The sequence below is a fragment of the Eptatretus burgeri genome, chromosome 17 (genome assembly GCF_056783735.1).
Source record: "Eptatretus burgeri isolate ZD-2024b chromosome 17, Ebu_testis_v1, whole genome shotgun sequence".
In the NCBI taxonomy this organism is placed as follows: Eukaryota; Metazoa; Chordata; class Myxini; order Myxiniformes; family Myxinidae; genus Eptatretus; species Eptatretus burgeri.
Window position 1 is genome coordinate 18,458,708 of NC_140977.1, and position 21,489 is coordinate 18,480,196.

The 21,489-nt window shown below is 42.5% G+C and overlaps 1 protein-coding gene across 1 annotated transcript in view; it reads left to right on the plus strand.

The window, feature by feature from the left end:
* Positions 1-224: 224 nt before the first annotated feature.
* Positions 225-21,489, plus strand: part of LOC147009460 (uncharacterized) — a 29,149-nt gene continuing 7,884 nt past the window's right edge. Inside the window, exons 1-4 of the mRNA XM_085861693.1 lie at positions 225-380; positions 10,706-12,713; positions 14,204-14,342; positions 17,040-17,150. Of these exons, the coding sequence (XP_085717819.1) occupies positions 10,713-12,713; positions 14,204-14,342; positions 17,040-17,150 (2,251 nt within the window). The 5' untranslated portion in view covers positions 225-380; positions 10,706-10,712. The remainder of the gene's footprint in view (positions 381-10,705; positions 12,714-14,203; positions 14,343-17,039; positions 17,151-21,489) is intronic.

Genomic DNA, 21,489 nt, shown 5'->3' on the forward strand with positions numbered 1-21,489 from the left:
TCGTAACATTCTCGGCTGGAAGAACTGCTCTGGTAATACACGTTAGCGGGGATGAGATAACGATCGAGAGGGATTCGAGAGATGCTCTGTATAATGGGGAATAGAAGCAGAAGAAGAAGAAGAATAAGAAGAGCAAGACTAAGAGGAAGAAGAAGAGGAAGAAAGGAGGAGGAAGAAGAGGAATAAGGGAAGAAGAAGAAGAAGAAGAAGGAGGAGGAGGAGGAGGAGGAGGAGAAGAAGAAGAAGGAGGAGGAGGAGGAGAAGAAGAAGAAGAAGAAGAAGAAGAAGAAGAAGAAGAGAAAAAGAAGAAGAAGAGTCGTGCTTGGATCCCGTGTTCCTTGGATACGCACAACGAAAGAAGCATTTTCCCAAGCGAGTTTGTGAGTAAAGGAAGTGTTTTTATTTTATTTTAAACATTTTCGTGAGTAGCACTAAACTAGCGGGAACATGTTTCTTCATTTGAGACAGTATCAGCGATCACCGTTGGTAAACACGCGACTTACCTGCGATGTCCATGTTTTTCGGACCAACACACGACTGATGACGGCTTTAGTCATTTGAAGACCTCGTGCAACACAATGGTGGCCCAGTGAGGGCCGTGTCGTCGTACTAAAGCACACAATTTGTTGTCTGTGTGTGTCTACATGTCTGTGGCCGATGGAATGAGTAGAGTAAACAATGAATCGTAGGGTGGATTTGCTCAACAATCTCGATTTGTATTAACATTGGCTGCTTTACACCTTTTAATGAACTTTTTGTTGCATTTTATACACCAGTACGTGGCTGTACGTGCAAAAACAAAAACAAAAAAAAAACTTTCAAACCGCGTGCCAGAAACAACCACACAGGCCGTTCCTTCGCTCTCGTAAATGACGACTGGATTGGGACATTGTGTTTATCTATAAATGCACATAAAAAAATCGAGAAATTATTAGAATACAGTAAGTCATCACTATCCGGAAGTCCGTACGTTGTAACTCGTAATGGGGAACGCGGCTGAGGATCTCTTCGCCAATGGCCATGCCTACGCAGCAACATGTTGTGTCATTGGTCACTAAATGGCGCCCTTTCCCCATCGGGCATGCCTACGCAGCAACATGTCCTGTTATTGGTTTGGTAAATAAATGGCCATAACTTGAGAACCACTTGTCCGATTAATATCAAACCTTGAAAAGGCACGTACCCAGGTCCCCAGCAATATACCTGGCAAGTTTCAATTCGATCGGACCAGTGGTTGTCGAGAAACGGCGGTCACAGACACACACAGATTGCTGAAATTATCTTATACTAGTGCATGCCCGTAGATGCGTGGCCATACGTGCAAACCCCCCCCCCGCAAAAAACTCAAACCGAGTGCCAGAAACAACAACCACACAAGCCGTTCCTTCGCTTTCACATGCCCGTACGTGCATGGCTGTGCATGCAAAATATATATATATTTATATATATATATATATATATATATATATATATATATATACTTTAAAACCTCTTGTCAGAAACAACCACACAGGCCGTTCCTCCGTACGTGCATGGCCGTACCCATACGTGTGTGGCCGTACATACAAAAAAAAACAACTTTCAAACCGCGTGCCAGAAACAACAACCACACAGGCCGTTCCTTCGCTCTCGCGTGCCCATATGCGCGTGGCCGTACATGCAAAAAAAAAACAACTTTCAAACAACTACACAGGCCATTCCTTCGCTCTCATAAACAACGACTGGATTGGGGCATTGTGTTTATCTATAAATGCGGATAAGAAATCGAGAAATTATTAGAATACAGTAAGTCATCACTATCCAAAAGTAGTGCGTGCCCGTACGGAATGTTCACATCGTTCCACGAATTATCGCTTGCATTGAAGTAACAACTGCTGTGATACTTACACACAGAGTTAATTAAAATCAAGTTTACCTCCCTGTCTTTGCTTGCCATGACATTCGCTGCCATTTACCATTGGCACTCCTACCCCACGGTAACTAAGGCACCGATTGATCCCCATCGTAACCAGCACGGCACGTGACGTCATCGTTGGCCAGCCATGCACCGGCCTACGCAGCCACGCCCACGCAGCAACGTGTCCTGTGATTGGTAACTAAATGGCGCATCGGCCACGCCTACACAGCACGTGTCCTGCCATTGGTTGGTAAATAAATGGTCATAACTTGGGAATCACTTGTCCGATTAATATCAAATCTTGAAAAGGCACATCCTCAGGTCCCTAGCAATATAGCTGGCAAGTTTCAATTAGATCGGACCAGGGGTTGTCGGGAAACAGCGGTCACACACACACACACACACACACACACACACACACACACACACACACACACACACACACACACACACACACACACACACACACACACACACACACACACACACACACACAGATTGCTGGAATATAGATAGACTAGTACGTGCCCGTTTAAAAAAATAAATGAATAATAATAAATAAATAAACCACACAGGCCGTTTCTTCGCTCTCGCGTGCCCGTACGTGCGTGACCCGGAAGTTCGATATTATTCGCAATTTATTTTTAATACCCAATCATTCAATTAGCGCCAACGTATTTTACCTTTTCGCAATGTCGTGGCAAGGAAAAACAAAAAGAGAAGAGAAGAGAGAGAAAAAATTTACTTCCTGGTTTGGAGCATACCAGCACTCTGATGTTCCCGAAATTTATACACCGTCTAATATGAAAACGATCATAACTTGGGCCATTGTGTTTATCTATAAATGCGCATAAGAAATCGAGAAATTATTAGAATACACGAAGTCATCACTCTCCGGAAGCCCGTACATTGTAACCCGTAATGGGGAACGTGGCTGTGCTTCCCTTCCCCATCGGCCACGCCCACGCAACGTGTCTTCCCATTGGTTTGGTAAATAAATGGCCATAACTTGGGAAGCACTTGTCCGATTAATATCAAACCTTGAAAAGGCACATCCTCAGGTCCCCAGCAATATACCTGGCAAGTTTCAATTAGATCGGACCAAAGGTTGTCGAGAAACAGCGGACACACACACGCACGCACGCACGCACGCACGCACGCACGCACGCACGCACGCACGCACGCACACACACACACACACACACACACACACACACACACACACACACACACAGACATTGCTGGAATTATATATAGATGAAATGAGGTCAATGAGATGACAAATGAAGGGGTTGAATGCAGACTGCAGAGCAATGAGTAAGGAAACCCGTCGTTGTGAATCGTTTTTACCACCAAATTGAGATGTATTTCGTTGGCAAGCATGCTGAGTGGAGCTGAATTCCTTTACACTTCCAAAGGCCACAGCGTTTTGACAATTGGAAACAAAAAAAAGTTGTGCACTTTTTTTGATAAATTATTTTTGGAACAATTTTTCTTCAATAAATAATAATAAAAATCGTCTCCATGTACATTGTACACACCTTTATCTCGTTAGCACCTCTTCATAAACAACATCGCTGAGGAAACGGCGCTTCTTCTTTGTTTCCTCGTCCGGGGCAAGAATACGGAGGCTTTTAATGGCCAATTATTCAATTAGCGCCGATGTATTTTGCCTTTTCGCAAGGAAAAACACGAAGAGAGGAGAGGAGAGGAGAGAAGAGAAAAAACCCGTAATGGCGAACGCGGCTGAGTTTCTCTTCACCATCGACCACGGCTATGCAGCAACGCTTCCTGTCATTGGTTGATATAAAATGGCCGCAGCAGCGGTTCCTGTCATTGGTTGGTAAATAAATGGCCATAACTTGGGAAGCACTTGTCCGATTAATATCAAACCTTGAAAAGGCACATCCTCAGGTCCCCAGCAATATATCTGGCAAGTTTCAATTAGATCGGACCAGCGGTTGTCTAGAAACAGCGGTCACAGACACACACACACACACACACACACACACACACACACACACACACACACACACACACACACACACACACACACACACACACACACACACACACACACACACACACACACACACACATTGCTGGAATTGTAGATAGATATTATTTTCGAGTTTGTGGTTTCGTGTCGCGCTATCTTCGACTTTGTTCTGCACTCAAGTAACGTGATATTCGGCTTACATTATCTCAAAGACCATATGAGGTGCATGATTCAAAAAAAAAGTAAATAAAATGGTTCTGACACAGTGAAATCATATTCCACTTACTGCATTAAAGTAAAATTACTACTGATACTCTGCATCAGTTCCTTTCTCAAACACACCCACCCCAACATGTCACGCAGATCACGGGTAAGGCTAGTAGATAGATTAAACTAGACGACCCGTAAACCCGTTGGGTTCCCGTTGTGACGGCGGTTGATGAAAAAAAAATCATTTCAAATAAAAATTAAAATTAAAGATAGCTCCAGCGAACTATACCGCTGAGGTTGTTTGCATTGATCAAATTCTCCTGAAGAGTACTTGACTGAATCGGGAATTGTTTTTAAAATAATTGTTTTAGTTGCCCGATTTGAACGAAACTTGATACTGCACACCGCAGGAGAATGGTGAGGAAGGTGGCCCTAAAATGTTTGCACTATCGTGTCCCGTTTTAGCTGTATTTCGGGAACATGCATAAAAGATGAGAGTTTTAGTAATACACGAGACGATTTGTGAACATGTTGGGTTCCCGTTGTGATGGCGGTTGATGAAAACAAATCATTTCAAAAAGAAATAAATAAAAGATAGCTCCAGTGAACTATACCGCTGAGGTTGTTTGCATTGATCAAATAATCCCGAAGAGTACTTGACTGAATCAGGAATAGATTTTTTTGATTTTTTTCTTTGCCCGATTTGAACGAAACTTGATATTGCTCGTCAATGTGAAAAAAAAAAACGGAGAAAAGAAAGTCGAAGAAATTATTGTGCGTAATCTTCCAAACACAATTTTATTTATGCATGAACATGGAAGTATTAGATCAAAATGGCGATGTTTATTTTATGCTTAAAAATAAATCGTTATTTGTCTCTACTAAATGTATTTGAGATTTTAAAATTAAATCATTTCAAGAAAAAAAATAATAAAAGATAGCTCCAGTGAACTATACCACTGAGGTTGTTTGCATTGATCAAATTCTCCCAAAGAGTACTTGACTGAATAGGGAATTGATTTTTTTATAATTATTTTTGTTGCCTGATTTTAACGAAACTTGATACTGCACACCACAGGAGAATGGTGAGTAACGTGGGCTGAAAATTTTTGCGCTATCGTGTACTGTTTTGGCTGTATTTTGGGAACATACATACACACATAGATTCATACATGATGAGAGTTTTAGTAATATATAGATAGACAGATTTAGTTATTTGACTTGGGCTGCTTTCTCTTCTAACCTCACCCCCAAATTCGTAATACAGTCCGTCCTTCATATGAAAGTTCTGTTCATGCGAATTTGCTCGTATGCGAGGACCCCCTTTGACCAGAAGTTCAAAATATGCAAGAAAAGTTTGCTCCGATGTGATTTGCTTCTGTGCAGAATTAGTCGTTCAGTTGTCATGTGCATGGAATTGTGGGAGCAGTTTGGTGCCTCATGGTGTTGCTATACACACACACTGAGCTCACTATTGTCCATCCCAGTGCGTAGATCTCTGGCTTTTTCTTGCATTTCACCTTGGTGTCCAAGCGTCCTGCATCATCAAGCCTGACCACAGCTGATCCTAACAGAACTATGAAAAGGAAGAGGTCATCACTATCTTCAGAACAAAAACTAGAGATTTTAAAGATGTTTGGACGGTGATGCTTGTGCATCATTGGTCGGGTGAGGATTCAACCTTGAGTCCAGCATCAGAAACATAAAGGAAAGTGCTGAAAAGATCAGAGGTTCAGTGAGTGCATTTACACCACTCTCAGTGAAAATAACAAGAGTGAGGAATACTGGGCTGAAGAAGATGAAGACGATGCTTGGAGTTGGAATTGAAGACCAAAATCGGCAAAAAATGAATGGGTAATGCATCAATTCAAAATAAGGTTCAGAAGATTTATGAACAGCTTGTTCAAGAATAATAAGAAGGGCCTGCAGAGCTGTTTTAATGCCAAGTAAGGGTTGCTTGGACAGACTTCTTTGCTGCCAAAAGCTACACAACATTAAGATCTATGGTGATTCAGCTAACGCCGACCAAGAATCTGCCCTAAAGTTTTTGTTGGAGTTGCTAACCGTGATCGAGGAAGAGGGGTATGATCCAAGGCAAGTGTTTAATGCTGACGAAACTGGGTTGTTTTGGAAGTGAATGCCTAAAATAACTTGCATCAGCAAAGAAGAAAAAAGTGCATCTTGACTCGAAGCAGCCCAAAGACAGGCTGATGTTCCTGCTATGTGGAAACGCCGCAGGTGATTTCAAGATGAAGCCACACTGCGTGTACCAATTGTTGAACGCCTATGCTCTCAAATAACTTTGTAAGACTCTCTTACCTGTGTACTGGGCAGCCATAAGAAGGCCTGGGTGACTGGTCAGGTTTTTGAAAATTGCTTCATCAATAACTTAATTGTGGCTGCAGAGCGTTATGGCAGGGAAAATAACGTTCCATTCAAGGTGCTCCTCAGAATCGATAATGCCCCAGGACATCCCAAGCACCTGATAAATCTCAAACCCAACGTTGGTGTGCTATTCTTGCCACCAAACACCACCTCGTTGCTGCAGCCCCTCGACCAGGGTGTGATATCAGCTTTCAAGGCCAACTATCTCAAAAGTATACCCCCAATTGCTGGAGGGCATGGATGGACAAATCAAGAAACACATTCATGCATGGTAGAAGACTTACAACATTAAGGATGCAATCGACAACATCAAGGCATCATGGGATGAAGTTCACCCATCCACCATGAACTCTGCATGGAAAAATATATAGAAAACATGCCTTTTTCTCAGAAGTGGCTTCCGTCTGGCCACTCTCCCACATAGCCGAGATTTGTGAAGTACGACAGAGACTTGTCCTGGCAGGTTTTCCCATCTCAGCCAAAGAAATCTGTTGTTCTGTCAGAGTGGTCATTGGGTTATTTGTCACCTCCCTGACCAAGGTCCTTGCCCCCAGCTCTCGGAAGTGTCTGAGTAGTTCTATATTTTTTCCATTTCCTAATCATGGAGCTCACTGTGCTCTTGGGAACTTTCAACACTCTAGAAATTATTTTATACCCTTCCTCAGATCTACGCCTCCTCTAACGTGCACTGTCAACTGTGGGACCTTGTATAGAAAGGTGTGTTTCTTTCTAAATCATGTCCAATCAATTGAATTGGCCACAGCTGGACTCCAATCAAGTTGTAGAGACAACTCGAGGATGATCAAACAAAATTGGATCCACTCAGCTCAGTTTGGAGTGTCATGGCAAAGGGGTTGAATACTTATTGATGCAAGACATTTCAGCTTTTCATTTTGAGTTAATTTGTAAAAATTTCTAAAAATATGTTTTCACTGTGTCATTGCGGGATATGATGTGTAAATCGGTGACAAAATTTTTTAATATATTCCCTTTTAAATTCAGGCTGCAACACAAACAAAATGCAAAAAAGTCATAGGGTGTGAATACTTTCTGAAGGCAATGATGATGGAGGACTTACTGTGGCCTTGTCTAGTTAAACAACAGCGGAAAAATTCCCACTCTCCTCCCTTACCCCCCCCCATTCTTTTTTCCTTGAGTTGCAGTGTTCCTTTTGCACTCTGTTTAACACTACTCATAAGTTGATGTATTTTGTCAGTAAAGCGAGACCCACCATCACCACCATTAGCACCACCACCCCCACAACCTTTGGGTGCCTATCTCGAAAGATTGTGTACCACGATTGGTCATGGTGGGGTCCTTGCTGCCTCGGAAGCCCGCAAAATTGCATGGCTTGCATGGCCCGAATGCCACCGATGCATATGACCTTGACCTTCATTCATTTGGTGATGGGAGTGTAAATTAAGAAAATGCGTCGCCATCTCCAATCTATCCATAAAACTCAACAACATGAAGATGTGTTTTGCGGGAAATGTTTCAAGTTAAGAGAGTCGATGAAGGAAAGTATGTGAACCTGGTCAAACTCACATTTGCAATGCACATGTATCCCTATAAACACAATTTAATTTAATTTCCAAGCAGAATACTATGGCATAACTCGCTTTAAACCTATGTCTAAATCTGTTCACCTAACTTCTGTCATTTAGTGTCATAAATGACACCCTTTCTCTGTCATTTACCCCCTTACTCCCATGCAAAAAAATGCATAGCCGCATCGAGGCACAGAAAAAAAAGAAGATGGAACAACTTTATTATTAAGGTTTTGCACAAAATAAACTTTGATAAAGGAAAACAAACAAACACACAGTCCACTTCTATCAAACATAAATACCAGAAGCATTATCAGTGGGAACTCTGCTGATTAATTGAGTCAACCAGCTTATTTATTCGAGGAGCTGTTGATGACAACGCTACCCTCATGTCGTCATCGGCTTTCAGGCGGTTCCTTGCCTTTGTCTTCATTGCTACTAAAGTAGAGAAACCTGATTCACATAGATATGTCGTGACAAAGGGAACAAGCACTTTGAAGGCTCGCTGAGTAAGAAGTAGGAATGAATCTGTGAGTTTCATCCAGAAATCAACACCAACTCTATCAAATTCTTCCTTAAGACTAGCAGAGGACTGAAGTTCAATCAGCTCCTCTTTTGCTGGGTTGTCATCTCTCATTTCTGACAGATCAGTGGTAAAAGGTCTTAATATCCATCTTTCTCTTGGTATCATGTCTTCTGGAAAGTAGCCAGTGAAGTGGTCTTCATTTATTTCAGGTAACACACCAGGTTCTTCTCTAATGGCCTTGAGCATCCAAGTTTGGAAAATTTGCAAAAAAAATTTGATGAACTAGTCGTGTCCATAAATCCAGATTTGTCTGCAATGCTTTCATATTTTCACCTGCTTCAACGATGGTTACTGATTTTCCCTGGAATTGTTTGTTGACTTGGTTAAGATGGGTAAATATATCTGAGAGGTACCCTAAAGAGGCGGTGAACTTTGAATCAACAAACTTTTCCCACAGCTTTGAATCCCGGTCACAAAGAAAAATCTCGACCTCAGTACGGATCTCAAACACTCGGTTAAGAATAAGTCCACGTGAGAGCCGCCTCACCTCAGTATGAAGCAAAATAATTGAATGATCAGAGCCCATCTCATCACAAAAAGCTTTGAACAAGCGGTGATTCAGTGCTCGGGCACGAATGAAATTAACAGCCTCAATAACTTTCTGCAAAACCATTTTCAGATTTTCAGGAAAGGTTTTCATAGCTAATGCATATCTATGAAGAACACAATGCATTGTTATCACATGGGGTGCCTTTTGTTTTACAAGTGCAGTGTTTTACAACTCCCATCATGGCTGGGGCTCCATCATTACAAACTGAACCAACCATGTCCCATGTGAGATTGTTCCTTTCAAAGAAGTGTTCTATTTTCTGCATTATGTCAGCAGCCTTTGTGGTTTGTTGGAGAGTTTCACAGAAGAGAAATTCATCCTTCAGTTCTTTTCCACATATGTACTGGACAAAAACAAGCAGTTGTGAAAAATTAGCAACATCACAGGATTCATCAAGTTGCAAAGAAATTTTTGCTGGGCTACATTTGATCTGTTCAATAACTTGTTGACAAATATCTTGAGACATTTCACGAATACGTTGATGAATTGTGTCAGAGAGGGGAATGTCTTGAATCGTATGTTTTGCTTCTTTCCCCGTACATGTTCAACAATGTCTAAGGCACAAGGATTAATCGATCAAATCAACCTGCAGCCCTAAACATAGCTCTCTTTATATTACCTCAAAGGTAGCATGGTCATCAGATGCATGGGCAGGATGTGCAGCTTCCAGGTGCTGTTTTTGTATTGAAGGTTTCAATGAGCCATTTCCATGAACTTTTGAGCACAGCAGACACTGAGGCTTATCCATGCCATCTTCAACAATGAAGTCAAAGCCATATTGTACATATGAATCCAGGTATGTACGTTTTTTTTAGACATGCCAAAATCTTTAAAGAAATAATCATGAATTAATTATAATGTAACATTTTTTCCATTTACTGAAATATGAAATTGATTTTTTTTTAATAATAATGATTTGGACACACACAGCAGACACTGAGACACACACACACACACACACACACACACACACACACACACACACACACACACACACACACACACACACACACACAGGCATACTCATATACACACAAACACATAGGGAGATTGAGGAAAGATGATCCCTGGGGCATGATGATCACCCCCCTCTCACGACTCCAATAAAGCTCACATTGGACAGTGGCGCCACTCAACGATAGATCGATCAACTACAATTCCACTGTGGAAGGCGCATGACGAGAAAAAAACGCTGCGTTCATTTTATCAGAAAAACATCATTTTCCTCCTAAAAAAAGAAAATTTTCGAATCATCGGTGAGTACGTATTATCTCTGAATAAGTGTAGTAGGAATGGTATCTGTATGTAGGTAGATATGTAGCTTATATGTCCATATTGCGTGTATGTTTTGCCTCGCTATGCTGTAATTTGTGAATGTCAGACGATTTTGTAAAAATGGCGGCGGTGGGGCAGGATGATCACTTGGTTGTGGGGCAAGTTGATCAGGTGATCATCTTGCCCCACACCACAATCGTCTTGTCCTGTTTTTATTCATTGTTTTCTTACGGTATTCATTCATTGTGTCTTGCAGAGTAAAGATGGTGCGGACCTATAGAAGAAAAACAGACCGCGGCAAGACTGATATTGGCGTTCTGAGAAGAGCCGCTGTGGATGTTGCTGTTGGTGGGAAATTTAAAACGGTAGCCAAAGACTACGGTATAGATCGGATGAAACTGAAACGATATGTGAAGCAACAGGAGACAGATGGTCCTCAGGGATCAACAGGATACAAAAAACTGTCACGACTGAAATGTACATTCACCGAAAAACAAGAAACTGATCTGGCGGCCCATATCAAGTGCTTGTCAGATCAATATTATGGACTAATTGCCCAGAAATGTTGCAAATTGGCTTACGAATTTGCCAAGCGAAACGGTGTGAAATTTCCAGCTAGTTGGACAACTAATGAAAAGGCAGGAATGGACTGGTTGCGTTTGTTTAACAAACGTAACAATTTATCAATTCGTTCCCCAGAAACAACGTCCCTGGCGCGAGCCACAGCTTTTAATAAACAGATTGTCAACACGTTTTATGACAATTTGGCAAAGGTTATGGATACCTATAAGTTCGAACCACAGGATATGTACAACTGCGACGAAAGTGGCTGTCACACCGTTCAGTCACCTGGAAAAGTCGTCACCAGGAGAGGTCAGAAACAGGTTGGATCAATTACCTCCGCAGAAAGAGGCCAATTGGTGACTCTAGTGTACACAGTGAGTGCCATAGGCAATGCATTGCCACCGATGTTCATTTTCCCAAGGGTGAATTTCAGGCCACATTTTATGAACCTCGCCCCAGCTGGATCGACTGGTACTGCAACAAAATCAGGCTGGATGAACGAACTGATCTTTCCGGAATACATTGACCATATTGCAAAACAGACTCAGTGTTCGAAAGACAACAAAATACTGCTAATCATGGACAATCATGAATCGCACATCTGGTTGAATGCAGTTGATCGTGCTAAGGAAAAGGGGATTGTTCTACTAACCATACCCCCACACACATCCCATCGTCTACAACCGTTAGACAGAACAGTGTATGGTCCCTTCAAAGCAGCCTATGCTCATGCAATGGACGGATGGATGCGAGACCACCAGGGTAAAACTCTGACAATAATTGACGTTCCAGGTCTGGTAAAAACGGCTCAAGAGGCATCTATGACACAGCGCAACATAACCTCTGGTTTCGCCAGCACTGGGATATATCCGTTCAATCGAAATCTATTCTCCGATATAGATTTTGCACCTTCGAACGTAACAGACAGGCCAAACCCCGCCAATACGGTGAATACCAACGATACAGCTGTACAAAACCCTGGAGCCGATGAGGTACAGGATTCTCCGGACAGAACCCCAACGTCGGCACCAACACCTATGGCATCTGGTTCAAACAGTAGCTCGGAATCTGGTTCAAACAGTAGCCAGGTTAACAAGGCGTATGTCTCGCCGTCCGATATTATTCGATTTCCGAAAGCAGCTCCCAGGAAAACGAAAGGTGGAAGAAAGAAAGGCACGACCAGGATTCTCACGGATACACCCATGAGAAATGCAATCGCCGCCGAGACAGAAGCCAGAAAACAACTAGAGCGGAAAAAGAGCGATGCCAAGGCCAGTCGAGCCACTAAATCTGCCCAGACAAAACCTAAAAAGCTGTTCAAGGAAACGAAATCACGAAAACGTGTAGGCCTACAGTTAGACAGTGAATCATCGGATGATGCTGATGCTGGTGATTTCCAGCTTCGAGACAAAGATTCAGAGCCAGATGACAATAATTATATTATTGAAGGAGACTTTGTAATTACAAAAATAGATGGGAAAAAAGCGCCATCAATTCTGTACATAGCGCGTGTAGAGGCAATCGACGACGATGGATATGAGGGAGTCTTTCTCCGCAAAGTACCTTCTCATATGAACTTCGATCGACCTACGTTCATCTTGGACGAGACAGATTGTGGGACTTTTTCCAAGGAGGACATCGTTAAAAAACTATCTCCACCCGAATTTTTAAAGGGAAGCCAGAGAAAATCAAAGCAACTGGTATTCAAAATTGATCTGTCAGTGGGAGTTGCGAATTTAGACATTAAAACTGGAACACAAAGATAAATGACATGAAAATGGACGTTCGTATCCGGTTGTGTATGGGAGAGTGTTTTGGAAATATTATGTTGGTATCCTAGATGGATATATATATATATAAATGAAGAATTATTTTCCGTTCATTAAAATTCGAACACATCACTTATTTAGACTGTCCTCATGTTTCCTTAGGACCATGATCATCTTTCCCCATAGTGATGATCGACTTGCCACAGGGGTGGGGCAAGTTGAGCATTTCGACCACAAATTTTGAATTGCCTTTTATAGACATTCAATGATCTCTAATATTCTAGAAATTGGGCAGTTACTTGGGGCGATAGATGGACTAACGAATGGCAATTGAATGGTGTTTGGCTGGCAAAACGGACAAAACCAAAAAAGGGACCATCTTGCCACACTCTCCCCTAACCGTGACACTCTGGAAGGGACACCACATGCTTTCCGTTCACTGCTTCACCTCGTAACCTGTCCTCCTGAGGGACTGCTTATTCGTAGCATCTGTGAGATTAATGCTTATATTTTAGATGGTTTGGGGATGTGCTCTACAAGTATCTGAAAGAATTCCGGTGAAAAACGGAGGTTTTAAGATTTTGTTCGGGCATTTCATCCGACGGCGAGCTGGCTGGTCACGTGACGCCGCACAGGCGGTGCAGGCAGTGAGTGATTGAGCTTCTCGGTGGCCCGAGGGTCCTTTTTAGGTGGGGTCCAGCTCTGTCCTGGATACAGCCATTAAATGCACACACTTAGAGTATTTATTTCACGGCCATAAACGCGGGTTTGAAAATTGCATAATGATGTTGGGAATGATTCCTAGAATATGGAGATTTTGCTTCGAGCGGCCTCACGCGTTTATTCTTAATTCAATTTGAATTTTGTTTTCACTTTCACTAAGGTTGATTAACACTCGGTTACATCAAGTTTTGTATCCGAGCTGACCGTCAAACCCGCTCGGGTGTATTATTTGGGGTGAGCTAACATTGAATTAAAAAAAAACACATCTGAACACAAATTCTCCTTCACACACACCCCCTGTGCTTGTGTGTAAGGCCTTCTCACCATTGAATGTTTTCATTGTAAAATTGCTGAACAGGTTCAGATTTTATATCAAGATCAAAACTTTTGTGTGGTTTATATGTGGCCAAATCAAAATTTACATCAACATGTAATACAACTACAGGATTGTCTTAATAACCTGCAACATGTGCAATTTTTTGGGGGGTGGCCAAAGGGTGCACGTATATGTGCGGTGAATGTTTATGGTGTTGCAACTGATAAGAAAGTACAGAGGTACTTCACGTTCAGATCTTGTGTGGGAAGAAGGTACTCAGGGTGGAGCAAACATCAGGAAGAATGGTATGTTTACTGCCTCTATGAAGGTTCTTTAAAGGTCGGCTCAAGTTGGCTGATGAAAGGATTCCTGTCGTGTGCAGCCGGAATTGGAGCAGCCGACTGTGCTTGGGCGTGGAATGAAGGTTGAGGAGCTGGAAGGATCTTCTGAGATTCTGCAGATAAAAATAGAGGACGTGAACTCCTTTGGTCTGGAAGAGGAGCAAAGTGACCAACTGAATGGTGAGTTGTGTGATTTACATCACTTCTGATGGGATCTGTGTTTGTTTCGCACTGAGTATATATTTTTTTTCTTCTTCTTTTTTTGTATACATGATGGAGGCTCATTGGAAGGAACAAAAGTGTGGAGGCAAGCAGTGAATCTATTTCTGGTAGTTTCATGAGAAGGGGGTTGCTGGTGGGGACCATGTGTTCTCTGACCTGAGGTGGGGGGGGGGGGGTGCAAAGCACAAAAGAGCAGGGGGTGCAAGACAAAGTAGGTAGCATAGGAGAGACCCCACCGACCTTATGTGATGTGAATGTGATTGGCGCATTGACTCGGCTTCATTGCAGGAGATTCCAATACTCTTGAACCTTGGTTTCCACAGCGTCAAGCTGAGCAAGATGTGAGGCAGGGGAGCCAGCCCAGAGGGGAGAGCAGTACTCCAAGCTGTGGATGAAGGCCTTGTTGCTGGCTCACAATTCAGGTGTGCTAAGGAAAGACTGTACAATGGAGGATGCCCACTCTGGCTTTGGAGGCCAACTCAGAAATGTGGTTTCCCCAAGAAAGATCATGGTTGATAGTGAGACCCAAAAGTTTCAGTGGTTGAATTTCTTCATGAGGATGGTTAAGAAAGGAGATAAAGGGTTTGTCAGATCCTCCTGCTGGACAGAGAGTGAGTGTGTGAGATTTGTCAGAATTGAAAGATATTCCATATGTTTCAGCAGCTTGTGATTCTGTTAAGGTCTGAAGAGAGGGAAGAGGCTGCTACCTGTCTGAAGGATGAGGGGTGCCATAGCAGAGGGTGGCGTCATCAGAAAACAGATTGAGGATTTTCCAGTCAGAGAGGTTGTTGATGGAGAATATGACTGTGCTCAACACACTGCCTTAGGGACTCCAGGCTTGACAGGGAGAGGAGATGAAAGGATTCTGTCGAGTGCTACGCTTTTGCTGCAAGATTAGAGGGAGGCAGTAAGCACTGTGTGGAGGTGGCCATAGACAGAGTTGATGCCATAGACAGAGTTTTGAAGAGCAAGGTGGAGTGCCAGACTGGATCAAAAGCTCGGGATACATCTCGAGAGACTACCCTGATCTCATGTGTGACTTTGAGGACCTCCATCCATTGTTGGGAGAGCCGAAGCAGCATGTTCAGGTTGGAGTGACCAGGTCTGAATCGTCGCTTTTAAACCATTTAGTGTATTTTGAGCCGTGGGTCCATCCTCCAATGAAAGATATTTTCCCTCGGGAGGCCAACTGCAGTCAGTGAAACGGCCTTGCAGTGGAAATGGTCAAACCATTATGGTGGAGTATTCACGCGTGTACATTCGCCTCTGCTTGGCATCTTGGGAGATAATTATTCTCGAGCGGTCTCATGTACCACCTGATTGGGAGTCCGAATCCGTTACAATTCACATACTGTAGATTAAAAGCCAAATGACATCTCTCACCTGTCACTCGATGAAATGACCAATCGGATCTCATCTCATCAATCATCCGCATCTACGACGAGGACTAGAAAGTTGGTCAACACTTAGCCCTTGTCGTCAAAGAAGGCTGAACAAAACAACCAAGAAAAACCACACAAGATAAGTCCTTTGCTGTTTCAATTCTACCTGAGTTCTTCCACAGCTGCAGGCATTTTGAAGGAGTACAAGTCGGACAACCCCAATACTACAGGCTCATAGCAGCTGCTGGACTGGTTTCCTTATTTGTTGGCGAATCGTCAGTGGAGGAACTCAGGTCATTCAATCTTTGTTTGGTGTGCAACATTTGGCTCTTGGTTTTCAGCATTGATGGAAGTTTGCTGCCGATGCAGGTTAGAACAGGATTTTTAAAAATTTGTTCAGGGTTATGGGATCAACTCGCCTACGCTTTGTGAAAGACAACGTGGGATCCTAAATGCCCACTAACTAATGTGAGCAGATAGGACACTCAGTTTAATATTTATCTGAGCAATGGTGATGGATGCATGGATGAATTCACTGCATGTGAAAAACAGGATGGCAGTTAAAAGTGGGTTGAAAATTTGAACCCAGGCTGGGCCGCTCAGTCGTGTGTGCATACTTGTCAGGTATCTTGCCAATCCAATCCTTCAATACAATTGCTCATCAACACGTGATTTTTTCCAAACCCACTCCTGAGCCTTTCTTGACTTGTTGATTATTTTGATCCTTTCCACTCTCCTCATCATACGATCACATGTCTTAGCTTTGGCTTCTTCATTCCATTCTCTGCATTTGTCAATCTGTTAACCTGCCACATTCTGTCATCTAGTTTTCTATGAGGGTTGACTTTCGAGACAAAAAAAAACAACAATTTGTCACATGTTGGATTGCAGTTGTATGTAATTTGACAACCATTGCAGATTGGGGAGAAAACCTCTTTTGGGTTCTCCACATTTTTCTTACCTTCTCCATTTTGTTGGTTGTGATTTTGAATGGTGGTGAAATTCCTGCTGGAGAAGTGGACGGGTAGGAAGCATCTCGTAACATCGAGGAAATTTGTACCGAACGTAATATCTTTGACATCATAAAGGTTTGACACGATGATAATCCCATGGGGAAATGTTCTCTTTTCTCTCTTTAAGGACGACCTCAAATCATCCATTTTAAGGCAATATTTATTTAGCTATTTTAAGACTATGGAATGTGACACAATACTGCCTATGTACTGTATGTGACACAAGGTTCCCTGCATTTAATAAAAGTTACTTTTTCCAGATTTATTTGTGAAAGTGGAAGTGAAAACAGAGTACGAGACTGACGTCCGTCTGGATCAACCAGAACCAAATGACTCTGAAGCTTCTTTCTTGAAGGGCCATCCCCATGAAGGTTTGTCAATGCTGACACATTTTGATTTGGACATTTTTATGATGAACTCTGGTGTTCAGAAAAAACCCCCTATGTTTTGATTTAATTGCTTTAAGAACCAACGAGAAACAACATAAAATATCACAGCCCTCGTGGTTTTCGTAATTTTGCTCTACAGAGTTAAAGGGCTAGCCCATATTTACAAGATTTATGCGTATGTGCAACTGACTTGAGTGGTCATGTGACATGGAAGCATCATGTTCTCGCATGGTAAAACTGCATAATCCACAAAGAACAACCGTCCGTCTGCCACCCAGACAATTGTTCCCGCTAATGCAAACCATTCAACGAGAAGGCACGTGGTGCGATCGGTGTGTAAATCGAAATATGTGGAGTGTGACGAGCACTCCCCCGATCTCCAATGGACATAGTCCTATACCAAAGTGTCACCTCCAGTCCGGAGGCCACAGCCCGATCAAACGGAGCCACCTATCTGGATTTTGGCCCTATTTGTCTCTTTTGAAGGTGTTTTTTTTTTATCCAAAAAAGGTTTAAAAAATCAAAACATTTAAACAGCTTGGGACGTGCACATTGACTCCATGGCCAAAGTACACAGTTCAACAAGACTGTCCCATTGAGTGGCTCCTTACACAGTCACAGAGCCAAAGTACACAGTCCAACAAGAGACACTGTCTTCTTAAACAAAGGAACCACCATATCCAATAGATTTTAATTAATTTCCGATACCATCCAGCCATAAACCTCCGCCCTGGCATTCCACACGCAGGGTACCAAACATCCCGAGTTGTATCCCACCAAGCACAGGCAAGCGAGCCATCGCTGGTACACCGATCAACCACAAATTCCTGCCACAATCGACTGCTGAAACCAAACCAGCAACCAATGATGCAACCACACCAGCCGACACAACCCACCTATCCACATCGATATCATAATAGTTTTGTTATGCTCAAATAATTGTCGTTATTATATCTTGATCCTGTGTGCACCCAAAATCGGGCAATATATTTTAGCTACAACATTTGACCTCTTTGACAGTTAATTTTCTTATTTTGTTTAGTTTCTCACATCAAAACAGCTTTGTGTGCAATGAATTTCTCTCGAGCAGGTCGGACAGAAGCTACTCACCCCTCTCTTTCCCTATCAGGGAAACACACACACAGCCATCCTGTGTTCAGAGGTGAATTCCTTCACTTCACAGCAGGCCATCCCCCGCCCCATTTCTCAGTTAAGTTTTACTCCAGTGAAATTCACTTCTGCTTCATTTTAACACTACGTCTCCATTTAAGATGTTATATTATTTTGTAACATAATACAGGGGAACAAATAAATCATCCAAGCTAAACTTAAAGTATACTTTCTCTTACAATAGGTACCTGCCAACTCCAACTATTCCTCCACTGCATTTAGCATCGTTCCTTTCCCAATCAATCACATCCAAGCCATTCCATCAAAGTATGAGACAGAAGTATTTCAATTTGATTCTGGCCAATCTCCTCATGCATATGGCATATGTACTATGTAGATGTAAATACCATCTAATTGTCTCACACAGAGGGCATGCATTTTATAACCTTCCTTCACCTAAATGCCAACCAAGGTTGACACACGCACACATTCTCTTTATCAGGTCCTGGAAATGCTCTCGGTGGCATTTGATTCACACTTTCATCGTTAAAATTTCATGCACTGTTTCATTTCCATCTTTTGGTGTGAATTATCAACCCAGCAGTCTCCCCCTGATGTCACAGGGCCATCAATTGGTCCCTTTGCTGTCCCCACTTGTCGATGCCTGCCCTGACTGTCAATTGTGCCGACAACTCTACCTTTACATATACACAGCCAGGCACGGATCGTGCACATTTCTGGATGCTCCACGTCCTGCACACCAAGCCTCATGGGGCCAATGTAGATTCTAAATTCATGATAATTCTCCCACGCTTGAGACCAGAACACATCTGCACCCATTCGTGCCTTTTAAATCCAATTTACTTCTTGGCAGTTTTCTCATCCTGCTCTATCCTTTCCAACATCATTCACAATTTCCAGTCTGTAATCATCAGTCGTATACCTTGTATAATTCACAATACACTTCTGACACACACACACACACACACACACACACACACACACACACACACACACACACACACACACACACACACACACACACACACACACACACACACACACACACACACACACACACTAAAACATTGTATGCAACAGAACGTGAAACATCAACACATTTCATCAACACATATGCAGACTATTCCTTAAACATTCAGAGCATTGACCCTATACGACCATAAAACATCCCACATTGTTCCACTGCAAATCAGCTTCAGGCACAATGAACAAATCTACTTCAGAAGACTCAATTCATCTTATTTTTCTTTTTTTCCCCCCCACCCAAATTTTCAAGTCTGTTAATGTCAATACTTCCATCTGTTCGAATGCTAAGAGCATTAATTTGTCCATTCACACCATTTTTCCTTGTTTGCTTCCCTTTTGTTTTTTGTTCTCGAATACAAATTGTGATCGTACATTTGTCAAACAGTAAAAAGGGCCCTTAGATCTTAGATGACGTCATACCGTGGGACTCCAAGTCCCCCGACATTCCTCGGCATCCCTGATTCCTTAAGCCAAGGATCCCAGATCCTTACCAAGCTTACACTTCCTTACCGAGCTTCTCATACATCCAAGGCTCTCAGATCTTACACGCACCGACTGAAAATAGGCAAGCACCTTTTGGTTCCGACAGTTAAATGACCCAAAGTCAGCAGGAATTCAAGCCCCTTCCCCTCAGGATCCCTGATCCCCTCGCACCCCTCGCACTCCACTCTATTCTGCACTAGCCAGGGTTGTACCCCTCAGGATCCTGAATCCCTCAACTCGGTGGTACAGAATCTATAGGACTCCCAGCCTTCTTCTCACATTCTAATGCACGGATTTCCAAAACCCAATTTCCAAACAACAAGATCTCTCAACTGGTCTCTCAAGATTGCGTCACCCAAAGAGATACAGACAGGACGTGCGGCTGTGCAAACGCTTAACACAACAAAAGGAGAGGGGAAGGGAACCTGCAATAGTTTCCCTTACCTTTCCTCTAAAGAAGCTACTTGTGCCCGCACCGCTTAGCCAGCACAGCTCCGGTCAATGACGTTTTTCAATGTTTTTTAAAGGTGAGGCGGCGTGGAGCTTTTCGCGGCGAGGCAGCGTGGAGCTTTTCGCGGCGAGGCAGCGCGGAGACCGTTATTTTTTGTTGTTGTTTAATAAAAATTAATGGCGTTCAGTGAAAATATGACTTGTGACTTACAAGGATACAAGGAAATCTAACACAGGTGGAGGCCATTCAGCCCATCATGCCTGTGTGAACACCATACTAATTTATCTCCACAAGATTCAAGGAAGAAAATGCAAAACAAACAAAGAACATTTTAATTATTTGTATTATTAATTTTATTTTTGTTGTTTTTTTTCCTTATTCGTCTTCCCCGCAGGGGAGGGGGCATGGGCTTGGTTAAAAACATACAACACCCCTTGACAAGACCCCCACCAACAGCACTCAATGCACATGTACACAATCACCCATCAATGCTCAAACTACCTGAAGGTCCTGTCAACATCCCTATACCCCTCTATATACGTAACTTCCAGGTACCTTTCTAATTTAAACTTATATACTTTTTTTCTGCTGCCACTACCTTTCCAGGGAGGCCATTCCATGCATTGACGACTCTCTAAGTAAAAGTCCCCTGCCTTGCTACCGTCTTAACTCTCCTCTTCTTTACTCTCAGGCTTTGGCCTCTGGTCCTATCACTGTCTACTCTGTTGAATAATTCATCTGCAAATGATGACTTGACCTTTACTTGAGAAACTAGAGGGGGAGCACTCGGGAGAGTGCAAAACCTCCGCCGCCAATACTGCTGGGTCACTCAAGTGAACCTTATATCTTATTCATTAAATTATTACACATTCTATCAAATTGTCAACAGTGTTTATCAATTTATCAAAAGAATTTGATAAATTGATGTCAACAGTGCTGACAGTTATAGTTCTTTTCGCCAACATTTTTTTTTTGGGGGGGGGGGGGGTTGGAAAGCACTTAAAACATGTAGAAATGCAAAAAAAAGAAATCGAAATTTTGTTGAAAAAAAAGTTGCAAAAATTTTTTTTTCCTCCAACAATTATTTGTTTTGGGCGGGGGGAGTTGGAAATCACTTAAAACATGTAGAAATGCAAAAAAAAAAAAATTTTCTCGAAATTTTTTTTGGGGGGGAAGGTTGGAAATCACTTTAAACATGTAGAAATGCCAAAAAAAAATTCTTTTTTTTTT